Genomic DNA, 13590 nt, shown 5'->3' on the forward strand with positions numbered 1-13590 from the left:
TCAGTATCATAATATTTGTAAATGCACAATTTCCAGCCTCCCTTTCATTTACATAAACAGGAACCTGTGGCTCACCAGGCTTAAAATGTAATGCATGATCAAACTTGTAGGCTATCCTAGTTTTTTTTTTTTTTTTTTTTTTTTTTTTTTTGAGCTGGGGACCCAACCCAGGGCCTTGTGGCCTAGGCAAGCGCTCTACCACTGAGCTTTCTCCCCAACCCCGCTTATCCTAGTTTCTATTGCTATGATTAAACGCTCTAGCCAGAAGCAACTTGGGGATAAAATGGTTAATTTGATCTTTCGATTTACAGTGCATTGAGGAAAGTCAGGACAGGGATTCAAGGCAGGAACCTAGAGGCTGACCATGGAAGAACACTACTTAACAGCTTGCTTAATTTGCTTTTCTATACCACCCAGAACCATCTTGAAAAGGTACTTTTATTCACCTGATGCAGTTGGAGTCTTGGAGGAAGCTCACCTGCTCTTTCTGAACTCTGGCTGACTGGTTCAATTCAATTGTTCTGGCTCAAACTCCTCTCCAAGCTGACTGATTCAACCTGGCTTCTCTCAGCTTCTTGCTGAATTGCCCTGCTTGGCCTCAAGCAAACTGGCAATTTGTTCTAATCTTCTGACTCCTTCTTATTCTCTGGCTTCAGTTGCCTCTGCTGACCTGCACTGAACTGCATGAGCTCACGAACAAACTCAACTCCACTCACCATATTCACTGCATTGACCTCAACTGACTGACTGAATTCAACTGAACTGACTCACTGACCTACTCTTCCAAACATGCTCCTTCACTCTATAAACTTTACTTTCATTGCTTGGGATTAAAGGTGTGTCTGTATTCCAGTCAGAGTAGCCATGTTGCTGGATTAAACTGCCTAGAAATAGCAACTGTCCACAGGGTTCTACAGAGGAGAAGAATCAATGGTGGTCGGGGTGGAGGCGCGGAGAGCTTACTAAGTCAACTTACAAATAGTGAACACAGCAACACAGCTGAATTACAGCCGAAAACTCAGTAGTTTCTTCATCCCTGGTGCCTCAGAATAACACCCCCACCCCCACTCCCCATAGAGACCATCTCTCACTGGGAGGCTCTCTCACTGGGGAAGCTGACATAGTTGCTCTGTCCACAAGGCTGGATGCTTCAGCTGTCTCCATCTGGTGCCAAAAACCTGAAAGAATCCTGGAGAGCTGCTGCTGGTGGTCCTTAGATCATGATAGAAAACTGAAAAAACTGCTTCTGGTGTGGAAGGATTCAACCACAGTAGCAGAAGAAATCAACTGGGCAACATAAGGAATGGACAAGCCAGCAAGAGGTGATCTATCTTTCTTTTCGGCCATGACCTTTCAAATCTGGACTGCTACTAGAAGATAGCACCCTCAATCAGAGTGGGTCTTTCCAATCATTTAAGGCATTCAGGAAACCTATTCTGGAGGTCCTAACTTTCAATAAAGTGCCATAAATATCAACCATAATATATAGGTGCTCGAAGTTCGGCAAATCTGGTTCGGAATCCAGTATGCTTTTAGTGATTTCGCAGGTCCTCAGATGGGATGTAGTTTCCTCCCCCAGGCAACCTTTGGCAATACCTAGTGACCTTTTTGGTTGCCAGGAATTTGGTTGCAATCAATGGGTTGTGGTCTTTTAGTGGGCAGAGCCCAGGAATGCGGCTATATGCCACAAGGCTCATCCAGCCTAAAAGTTCAAGAATGGGTTGCTGAGAAACCTAGTGTGACAGAATGCTTTCTGCACTCCCTCTACCCCATTCTGATCTTATTCCCAAGGATTCATGATTAACTATTGGAAAAATAAACAATTCGCAGAGAGCCGCGGGTTCCATTTAAAATGAAACGATCTTTGTGGCTTTAAAATAAAGGGAGAGCGAGTGTAGGAGCTGAGGAACTCAGTAGGCAGAAAGGGAATTCAAACTAATTCTTACAAACTAAAACCGGGGCTGCAGGAGATAACATTCTGGTCAAGAGCGCTAGACAGACAGGCCTGGGGACCTGAGTTCGAATCCCAGGCACCCAAGTAAAACGTAGGTGTGGTAACGGAAATAAATGTGATTCATTTTCCTGACAGTTCACTCTGGATAACTGCCAGTCTCCCAGAGCAAGGGACTGGCACCTGGGGCCCTTCTGTCAGTCGCTAGCATCTTCTGTAGCCTGGAGCGCCTGGGAGCGCGGGCGGGGCGGGGCCTAGAGCACACGTCCCCGTATTGTGACGTCATAATCTGCAGCCGCGGACCGGCCCCTAGCAACCGGCCTGGCGACGGTCACTGTGGCCCATTGCGCCCCCGCGGGCCAGGTCTTTCCAAGTTTCACCTCCGCTGCGGGGGGCCCGGCTTGGTCCCTGTAAGAACCAAGGGGACAACCGCGGAGGCCGCAGAAGGACTAGGCATGGATGGCGGCCGGAGAGGTAAGGGGCTGAGCGGGTCCGGGCAGCGCGGGTCCAGGCTGCGCCCTGGCCTTTGGGTGCCTGCCAGCTCCTTCTCCAGTGTCGCGGGGTAATGGCTGGAGCTGGAAAGGCCAGGAACTCAAGGAGTCTCCGCATGCCCTGCTCATTGATCTACTGCCTGATCTTGAGTTTGTCACCCTGATACCCACCCCCTGACTGGGACCCTGCAGCCTGCGTCACCTAGTATTTCCTAGGCAGAATGCTAAGCCTAGCCTTTGAAGTCTTTGAGCCCCAGATCAGGCCGGCTGCTTTCACAGAAACAACCCTCAGTTTCCTCATCATGAACGTAGTGGGTAAATACCCACGCCACCGAGTTCTTGGAGATTAAGTGCAGATAATATGTAGCAAGCTCCTGGTGCATTTTAAGTACATGAAATCTCCCATTCCCTCCCTCCCACCAGAACTGACTCTCCCAGAGCTGGCTATAATTCAGTTGCTCCAAGAACTGGGATACCGTTTTTGTAATAAATTTCCAATGTGGCTGGTTTGCGGCTATGGTAGACTGAATATTTAATGGCAAAAGACTACCCATAATCACAGTGTACACTTTTTTTTTTTTTGTCTTGAGTCATATTCTGAGTCAACTGAAGTGGAGTGTCTGAAGTAGTTTGTGACCTCTAGCAGCCTAGTCGAAGTTGAAACTCCACAACTGAAGTATTCATTCTTAAGACTGAAATAGGCAACACAAGAGTGCACACACACACACACACACACACACACACACACACACACACACACACACATTCAGGACTGGTGTTGTCTAATTAAAGGGTACCTTTGAATCAATCTGCTAATGATTCCTCCTTGAATTAAGCCTTGCTTTCATTTTGCATGCACCTTTATTATACACTAATTGATCCAAATAAGTGTAGCGCTTAGTGTAGAAGGTCAGCAGGCAGGATATTCAGACGCTATCCCAACCTAAGCGCTAGAAAAATCACACCAAAATGTTGTTATGGTCTTCAGAAATATTTACAGAACAAACTTTAAAACCTTTGCTGTCTTCCACCCATAACTCAACAACACACAAGTCCTGTTAAATGGGAATTATTCATATTTTGAAATAAATAAAACAAAAGATTATAAATAATTCCTCTGGTGTCACACACAGTTGGAGACAGAACAAGTATGAACCCAGACTAAGGATATAAAACCCTCAAATTCTTTTACTTACATTTGTGTAGTAATAGACTTTGTGAGGTTTTGGTGTTTATTTTTAAATGAGGTGACAAATGTAAAAGGATTTGTACTTAGTAACTTACCCAGGTGGCTTCACTTTTAGCCCATAACATATAGTAATATCATTGTTGCTAGTATACATACTATATTTAATAGTATATCTGGGCTAGTTTTCATATACTACAAATTATAAGTAATTATAATTGTAGTTGATCATAAATTATAAATAACCATTAACTTAGGTGAAGCTTAAGTGCTTGATTTTAGTTTAAAGTAACCATCTTAGATTTTATTAGTTCCCTCAACTATTTCAGAATATAAGATACTAAAGATACCCGAAAGAAAAGTTCCTCACTTGCTCACAGTAATCACATTCTTTTGTGGGGTCAACCTTCAAGGCTAGTGATACAACAGAGAGCCATGGGCCTGAAAAACAACTGGTCTTGTTTCTAGTCCCTGGTAGTAACTAATGAGACATTCTTCTACCAGTTACTTTATTTTGCCATGCCTTGGTTGTTGGAAAATGGGGAGCTAGACTTGGTCATGTGTAAGGCTTTGTTTCCCATGTCTGACAGGAGAAAGGAGAAAATTGAGAATATTGGTCCACATCCATTGTATATCAGCAACCTGTGCTGGAAAAAACAAGAGGAGACAACCTGTTAGGACAGCCAACTGAAAAAAGCTTGGGAAAGTTTTTTTCTTTTTAATCTGTTGTTCCCTTGGAAATACCTTTAAAAGTGACCTATTTCTAAACTTGCAGAAATGTGATTGTTAGTAAAATCAAATCGTATAGGAAACCGAGCTGAAGAATTTTACTATCCTGCCAAGACCACATAATCTCATGCAGAAATTTTTAGTCTTAATTTAGAGAAGATTGTTCTTTTTCAGAGTATTTAGTTTGAGACTGCTTTCAGATCATTCTGGGTCCAGTCAGGAAACTGTGCCTAGAGTTACTTAAATGAGGAAAAAAGATGGTTAAACAGTCATGAAAGTACCTATAAGTAATAATCCCTAACATTTGCTTTGGCAAAGAAAGAGTCATATCAAGAAACAGAAAAAAAAAATACCCCATTCGAGGGAACAGTGGCTGAGAGAGGGCCTAGATGAAATGAGTTGTCGCGCCTCCCTTCAGGCCTGTGAGTTTTAACATGACATTTATCTGCTAGGGTGTTAGAAACCAGTGAGTGTACATCCTAATGAAAATAAATGGGAAGAAACAACCAAAACAGCTCCCTAGGGAATACAGTGTTCATGGTCTACACACTGGTTAAATTAACACTGAAACTCTGCTCCTTTTTAAAGATTATTACTGAACATACGATTAAATTGTGGAGAAAGGAATTGTTTTGTGATGCTGTCTATGTAATTTTCTAATTGCATGAAGTCTGAAATATCAGACACTATTTTTATATTACTGGAATTCTCTTCAAATATAGTGCGTTTAGTTGGTACATTGGTGTGTACCTGTAATTCCAATTGATTGGAAGGCTGGGGCAGGATCACTTGAACCCAGGAATTCAAGACCAGCCTGGGCCTAGGCAGTATAGTAAGACCTAATCTCAAAAGAAAATAATATAATAAATATAACTCAAAATATATATTATCTCAAAACAGAAATATCTAATGTGTCAGTAGTGAACAGAATAAAATCATATATCAAGTAATATAAGTGACATATTGATCACTTGACCCAGTAAAACTAAACTCTCGAAGTAAACCGTTCTGAAAATACCTTCGTTTGAAAACAGTTCAGTGGTAGAGCACTTGCCAAGCACAGACACCCTCCCCTCACACACATACAGTGCTTCACATAAAATAGCTTGTTTTCCTAAAAAAAAAAAAAAAAGGGTGTGCACCTATGTGTAGGTTTGAGGCTAAGGTTGTGTCTCTCCTCGGGTGTTCTCCACCTTTATTTTTGAGACAAGATCTCCACTGTTTCATTTCTGTTGCTGGGATAAAACATCGATGGGCATTGTCCCTCATCTCATGGAAGAACCAACAGGAGGAGCCTGAACACTGGGTGTGACCACTAAAACTGTCGGTGCTTGGACTTTTGAAGCTCATTGATTCAAATACAGTGTTTGTCAAAGAGTGTCAGGGATCTATCCGTGCCCACCCCATCCTACCCAAAGCTGGAGTTAAAATTAAAAGCATATGCTGTTGTGCATGGCTTTTTACGTGGATTCTAAAATCAGGCCTTCGGTGCTTATGTGACAGCCACTTTATCAACTGAGCTGTCTCCCGGCCCTTATTTTCTCAAAAGAGAAAATGCTCAACCTGTGGGCATAGGACTTTTCCTATTTGATATATTATTATGGGTAGTAATATAACAATGATTTTTTTTTTTGAGACAGGGTCTCATTATTTAGCCCTGGCTGGATTTGAACTTTTTATGTAGACCAGGCTAGCCTGGAATTCAGAGATTTGCCTGCCTCTACCTCCGAACTGCTGGGATTATAGGTATGCACCACCATATCTAGCTGAATAAATGTTTCAGCAGCTTTATTTAAAAATAATGTGTTGTTTTAAAGTTCTGTACTGTTTTTTATGAAAGTTGTGTTTCACGTGTCCTAATCTGTGGTTTTATTGTTGTTGAAAGTCAGAGCCACCACTGTCCTTCCCAGATACAGCCCGCCATGCCTATTTACAGGACACTTGAGCACCAAGAGCAATGGTAAGTGAGCTGCTTAAAGCTGGAGCCTCAGTGCAAACCCCCTCGCCTCTGCTGGGAGAGCGCGTGGCCTGAGGAGGCATTCTCGTGAGGCGTGCGTGTCAGTGATTAGAACTAAATGTTTAGGCATGCTTTGGACTCAGTCTAGGGGTCATACTGTAGACCTGTCACTATGCCCTGACTGTGAAGCTAGCCTCCTGCCTCAGCCACGGGCTGCTGTTGGCAGCACAAGGTCTGCCTTGGTAAAGGGATGACAAGCAAGTGATAAAGGTCTCCAAAGTAAAATGCTAATATTAACTCTAATTTTTGTAATTATTACTTAAATGTCTTTGGCATGGGTTTTTTTTTTTTTCTTTTTTCTTTTTTTCGGAGCTGGGGACCGAACTCAGGGCCTTGCGCTTGCTAGGCAAGCGCTCTACCACTGAGCTAAATCCCCAACCCCTTTGGCATGGGTTTTAGGGAAAGCAATTTAAACCTACTGTTCTTATTTTATGAAAAATATTTCATACTGTCCCCCTCTAAATAAGGAAAGTGATGAAATTTTTAATTATTTCATTTTATTTCTTTGGACCAGAGTACATATATAGAAACAGCTAGGAAAGCTGATTAAAACAATTTAACCTTTGAAGCAATATCTAGTGGTGCAAACCTGTAATACCAGTATCTGGAAGGCTGAGGCAGGAGGATAACAAGTTTATGACCTGCCTGCCTGGTGTATGGCTTGAGGTCAAGGCCATTCTGGGAACTTACTGACACCTTTTCTCAAAATAAATAAAGAGTACTAGGGGGGATATCGCTCAGGGGTAGAGTGTTTGCATAGCCTGTGTAACTCAAGCATAGCTCCTAGATTCAGTCTACAGGAGCACATACACGCACACACACATGCACACACGCACACACACGCAAACACACGTGCACACACGCACGCACACACGCACACACACGCACGCACGCACGCAAATACACATGCACGCACACGCATACACACACACGCAAACACGCGCACACACGCACACACACACATACACGCACGCACACGCACGCACACACACGCGAGCATGCACTTGCAGAGGCAGTGCAGGCAGAGCACTTGTCAGCATGCAGCTGCATTGACTCATCACTCGGCACCGCCTCCTTTCAGTGCACGGCTCTGTGCTTCTATTAAAAGGCTCAAAGCGTTTACTGGTAGAGAGAGTGTGACAGTGAATGGCCTGTGTCCACCAGCCACGTCTTTGATAGTTACATGCTTATATTATGCAGAGTTTCCCTGAATGGATTGAGTTTGAAGTACTGGAGGATAGATCTAGGAGGGAAATCTAAGTTTCAGTGTAGAAGGGTCAATCGTTTTGCAAGCTCTATATTCTATTTTACTGTTGGATTTTTTTTAAGTATATGCTCCTGTTATTTCTCAAATTTTTTTCAGGGGCTGGGAAGTGGATAAATAGATTCAGTACTTGCTGTGCAAATCCCCCCACGCCTATGTAAAAGCATGGTGGGAATGGCAGCCCACCTCCCTGGGGAGACAGGGATGGGACGCCCAGAGCAAGCTGGCTACTTAGACTCGCCTCACCAGCTGACCTGGCTTCAAATGAAAGATCCTACCTCAGTAAATAAGATGGAGAGTTATCAAGAAAGGTTCCTGACTCTGTACATGCACACTCACTCTTGCACACATACATGTACCCACACACGTGCATATGCATAAGTATGCACATACACATGTAAAAAGTGTTTCTAATGTTTAAGAATATACCTCCATAGTGGCTTATACTTATATATTGAGGCTTAATGCTTTTAAGATTCCCTTTAAACAGTTTGAGAGAGAGTGGAAAGATTGAACACAAAACTTACTTAAGCAGCTGTGGATCTTGACTCCCGCTGTGAAGTCAGAGGCTTGCCCCTCTGAGCAGTCTTCACGCAGAGCTGTGCTTTGGGACTTGTCTGAGCCTCCAGACTCAGCGGTTTGTTCTTAAATGACAGGATCTTTAATTATGAGATAAAAAGATATAAAATAGATACTAATTTAATAGTAGATTAACATTATTAATCTATCAGTAGAGTATGTTTTAGATTATTTTAATAGATTGTATTCTAGAATCTCTTCCAAACTCTCAAGCTTGTAAAACTTAACTCTTGAAGAGGCTGGAGCCCAGGTAATGAGTTGCAGTCAGTGTTCCCAGGGCAAGAGGAAGACTGCACACAGCCATGGAAGTGTACTCTCCGCCTCCTCCGGAGAACTCCAGAGTGTGGCTGAGAGTGACATCAGTAACTGTGTCTTGTGATGTTTACGTTACGTTTACATGTGTAATGATTAAATATGTTTTAATTTTTAGCTTTTTGCACTGACTCCTCTTCTCTCAGACTAACCACTCTCCAGCTGATCAAGAATCACATGGCTGTTCACTATAATAAAATCCTTTCAGCCAAAGGTAAAAATGTGCAAATTTCAATTTCCTGTGCCAATGTAAACCCCAGCTTTACCTCTCATTGTGATAAACCTGTGGCAAAAGTTGTTTTCCATTATCTCAGAGAGGACTTGAACAATATTTACAATCCCATAATACCTAGACAGCTCATTTAATGTCTTTGTTCTACTATTCTTTGTTAGAGATTGCTCATTTTTCTATTTGTGTTTGAAATTTTATGTATATGTATTTGTGTGTGTGTGTGTGTGTGTGTGTGTGTGTGTGTGTGCATACAGAAGCCAGAGGTCAACCGCAGATGTCATTTGTCAGGAGCCATCCGTTTTATAATTTAAGAGACAATGTGTCACTGAGACCTTGGTCTTGACATTTTAAGCTAAACTGCCTAGGAGGCAAGCCCCAGAGACCCTCCCGTCTGTCTCTGCAGGGCCGAGAGTACAAAAGTGTACTAGCAGTCCTGCTTTTTCCGTGGATGTCAGAGTCCTTGGGTCCAGAGGGTCTTGGCTTGCATAACAGAGTCTTACTGACTGTACTCTCTAAATACTACATATTATTTTTACATTAAAAAAAAACCCAAGTTGTTCATAAAGCTCAGGCTGGTCTGATGTCAATACCCTTCTGCTTTGGCCCCAAGGAGCTGCATGCAGGGTGCTATCCAGCCAGACTCTGGTCTGATATAATATAACCTGCTTTTTCACTTAGGAAGTTCACAAAGAAGACGCTGGCTGCTGTTTTTCCTTTTATTGTTGATCATATTAAGAGATAACATGTAGAATAAAGTGCACTAGTTATAGGTATATAGGGAAATATTTTGAAAATGTATACGTCTCTATAACCATTACAGTATTTACAGTAAACGAGAGATCTTTTAACTCTAGCGTGTGTGACCATCTTCCTGCCACTTGCTTTTGTTCAGGAGCAGAGAAGGGCGTATATATTTGAAATTGCTGCTAAGGAAGTGGGGGATGGGTTGGAATTTTGTAGCATTTGAAAATAGTATGAGATTTGAGTTTAATGTTCAAAAGCACAATCCTATTCATTCTTTTCATACCGGCTGCAGCAGCCTTTGCACTGAAGTGCAGAGTCAACTGGTTGCAACTGGCTATATCCCCACACAAAGCCAGAGCATGTACCCTCTGGCCCTGCAATATAACAGTGTGCTGACCCCAGTATAGGACATTTCTGTTCTTCGTTCATACACTTTTGCCTTTTCTAGAATTTCTTTTTTTTTTTTTTCCATCTTTATTAACTTGAGTATTTCTTAGTTACATTTCGATTGTTATTCCCCTTCCCAGTTTCTGGGCCAACATCCCCCTAACCCCTCCCCCTCCCCTTCTATATGGGCTTCTCCTCCCCAACCTCCCCCCATTACCACCCTCCCCCCAACAATCACATTCACTGGGGGTTCAGTCTTGGCAGGAACAAGGGCTTCCCCTTCCACTGGTACTCTTACTAGGCTATTCATTGCTACCTATGAGGTTGGAGCCCAGGGTCAGTCCATGTATAGTCTTTGGGTAGTGGCTTAGACCCTGAAAACTCTGGTTGCTTGGCATTGTTGTTCATATGGGGTCTCGAGCCCCTTCAAGCTCTTCCAGTCCTTTCTCTGATTCCTTCAACGGGGGTCCCGTTCTCAGTTCAGTGATTTGCTGCTGGCATTCGCCTATGTATTTGCTGTATTCTGGCTGTGTCTCTCAGGAGAGATCTACATCCAGTTCCTGTTGGCCTGCACTTCTTTGCTTCATCCATCTTATCTAATTGGGTGGCTGTATATGTATGGGCCACATGTGGGGCAGGCTCTGAATGGGTGTTCCTTCTGCCTCTGTTTTAATCTTTGCCTCCCTATTCCCTGCCAAGGGTATTCTTGTCCCCCTTTTAAAAAAGGAGTGAAGCATTCACAGTTTGATCATCCGTCTTGAGTTTCATGTGTTCTGTGCATCTAGGGTAATTCAAGCATTTGGGCTAATAGCCACTTATCAATGAGTGCATATCATGTGAGTTTTTCTGTGATTGGGTTACCTCACTCAGGATGATATTTTCCAGTTCCATCCATTTGCCTATGAATTTCATAAAGTCATTGTTTTTGATAGCTGAGTAATATTCCATTGTGTAGATGTACCACATTTCTGTATCCATTCCTCTGTTGAAGGGCATCTGGGTTCTTTCCAGCTTCTGGCTATTATAAATAAGGCTGCTATGAACATAGTGGAGCACGTGTCTTTTTTATATGTTGGGGCATCTTTTTAGAATAATATATATTTATACTTTCAGTCTGGCTTCTTTCAATGTGCACACTTTGAGGCATTCATGATGTGTTTATCAATATTTCTCCCTTAGTTTGGGGATGTGATGTGTGTATATTTTGTGCATGTATGTATATTGTGTGTGTGTGTGTGTGTGTGTGTGTGTGTATGTGTAGGACAAGGACAAAGCACATCCTCAGATGCCATCCCTGAGAATCCTCCTGCCTCCCCAGTGGAGGTTCTTAGTGCGCACTACCACACGGCAGTTTTACATGGGTTTTGGGAATAGAATTCAGTTCTGTGCTTGCACAAATACTTTACTGACCGAGCCATCTCCCCAGCCCTTAAATGTATTTATGTTTGTTTATAAACTGGATTCTAACTGCTGGTGCATGCCTTTAATCCCAACACTCAGGGGGTAGAGGGGGGCAGATCTCTGAGTTCTAGGCCAGGCTGATCCATGTATTGAGTTCCAGGAGAGTCAGGGCTATGTAGAGAGAACTTGTCTTAAAAAGGGGGGGGGGGATTCCATGTAATGAATATCATGATTGATTGATTCATGACTTGGAGGATTCGTGAGTTGTTTTGACTCAGTTTGAGTTATTGGGAGTTAAATTACTGTAAGTGTTTACACACAGTTGTGAACATATGTTTCTATGTCACATGGGTAAAATTATTTTACTGGGATTAGAACCATGGCTGTGTTTATGTATACATGTAGCGTGTACACTTAGCTTTGTGACCGAATCCTTTCCAGAGTGGCTGCTGGTTTGTTCCTGACCACTGCTTCCTCAGCAGCACTCACTGTTGCCAGCATAAAGTAGTGTCTCTTCTTTGTGAATATTTCCAAGGTTAGCTGTAAACTTTATTTTAGTTTTACTAATTTTTTTTACTAACTTTACCTAATTTTTATTTACATTTTTTGTGATTGAGATCTCACTGTGGAGCCTCAAGAGCTGAATTTTAAAATGTTTCGGTTGTTTTGAATAATTGAGAATAGCATGTCGTGGCAGTAAAGTCATGTAAAGTCAAGCTCCATTTTCAGATATTTTAGAATTTGTATTTTAAACACTGTGTTTAAGAGACCATTTTATAATCTTAAAGTTTTCTAAATTTGCTTTATTCTAGAAGCTTTCTGCTTTTGACTCTTCCATTTAAGTTTGTGGTTCATTTAGAGTTTTGGTATAAAAGTTACTGATTTTTGTCTACTCATATAAATTTTCTGGTGTCCATTAGTGAAGAGTAATTCCCTATTGAATTGCTTAAGCATCATTTGACCAAATTAAGATATGTCATATCTACATGTCTACCTTTCTGCCCACAGAATCCTGCTTTGTTTTTGTAGGATCTCATTAAGTCTTGAAATAGTGTGGAAATGCCCCACTTTGCTCTGTTCTCTCCAGTTTGCTCTAAGCCTCCGCTCAAGTGTGCTGGCCTGCCACGGTAAAGGTGGCATCAGGCCACCAATGCCCGGCTCACTTCTTGCTCAGTCTTCCTTATATCTTGGTGTCAGTGGCTGTACTGCTGTTTTCAAGTTCACCAGTATTTTCTTCCACATTACCCAAGGAGCTGCTAATCCTACCTAGTATTTTTTATCTACTGTCTTATTTGTAAGCTATAGAAATACAATAAGAAAGCAAAGAACTTCAAGCCTGCAGGGCTTTTTGTGATTTATAAATTTAATGTTTCTCAATATTTACAAACAAGAAGAATATTATTAAACTTTTTTTTCTCTTTCAGCCGCGGTGGATTGCTCAATTCCAGTAAGTGTGAATACTAGCATCAAATGTAAGTAATTTTTTAACGTAATACCCCTTTACAAATATGAAGAAACATACATAATTTGAGACTTAACATCCTAACTATTTCTAGGTGTTTACTTCAGTGGTGTTAAGTGCATGTGAGTTATCCCTGTCATGCAGCTCCCCTCGGAGCACTGATGTGGAACCACATTCTGCTTTCTGAGTTCAGTTTCTCTCTCTCATCTGCTTTCCATGAACTTTATGATTCTAAGTTCCTTGATTAAGTGGAATGCTACAGTTTTTCTTCTGAGACCAGCATATTTTACTTGGCACTGTTTTACTTCTTAAGATCACTTACGTTATAATGACTAAGAATCTGTTTAGAAGTTCATTATTGTCTGTGTGTATGATGTATATGTGAGCGCATGCGCCATGGCATGCATACGGAGGTCAAAGGACAACTTTGTAGAGTTAGTTCTCTCCGTCTGACTTTAATTGGGTTCTAGGGCTCAAATCCAGATCACCAGACTTGTGTAGCAAGGCATTGTCCATACATGAGTCATCTCAGCATCCCAAAGTCTTTTTAAGGCTGAACAAAGTCTTGTGTGCCTCATTCTGTTTGTCCATCATTAGCAGCTCCAGTTGTCTTCCGTTGCTATGAGGGACTGCCGGAGGGTGCACAGAGATTCAGAGGATGTACCCAGCAGTGGGGTCCCTGGGTCACTAATACTCTCTGTGCTGTGTTGGGAACTGGCATGTTTTTATGGCGTCTACACAGGTTTACATCTACCAGTCACACGCAAGGCTTTCGCCTTCTCCATATACAGCACTTGGGAGTTTCTGGTTTGCTTTGTTGGTTAGTTTAATTCCA

The 13590-nt window shown here is 42.1% G+C and overlaps 1 protein-coding gene across 1 annotated transcript in view; it reads left to right on the forward strand.

The window, feature by feature from the left end:
• Window positions 1-2241: 2241 nt before the first annotated feature.
• Spata7 (spermatogenesis associated 7) overlaps window positions 2242-13590 on the forward strand; it is a 45190-nt gene continuing 33841 nt past the window's right edge. The window contains exons 1-4 of the mRNA XM_032908245.1: window positions 2242-2425; window positions 6243-6317; window positions 8648-8743; window positions 12718-12765. Of these exons, the coding sequence (XP_032764136.1) occupies window positions 2407-2425; window positions 6243-6317; window positions 8648-8743; window positions 12718-12765 (238 nt within the window). The 5' untranslated portion in view covers window positions 2242-2406. The remainder of the gene's footprint in view (window positions 2426-6242; window positions 6318-8647; window positions 8744-12717; window positions 12766-13590) is intronic.

The sequence above is a fragment of the Rattus rattus genome, chromosome 7 (genome assembly GCF_011064425.1).
Source record: "Rattus rattus isolate New Zealand chromosome 7, Rrattus_CSIRO_v1, whole genome shotgun sequence".
Taxonomy (NCBI): domain Eukaryota; kingdom Metazoa; phylum Chordata; class Mammalia; order Rodentia; family Muridae; genus Rattus; species Rattus rattus.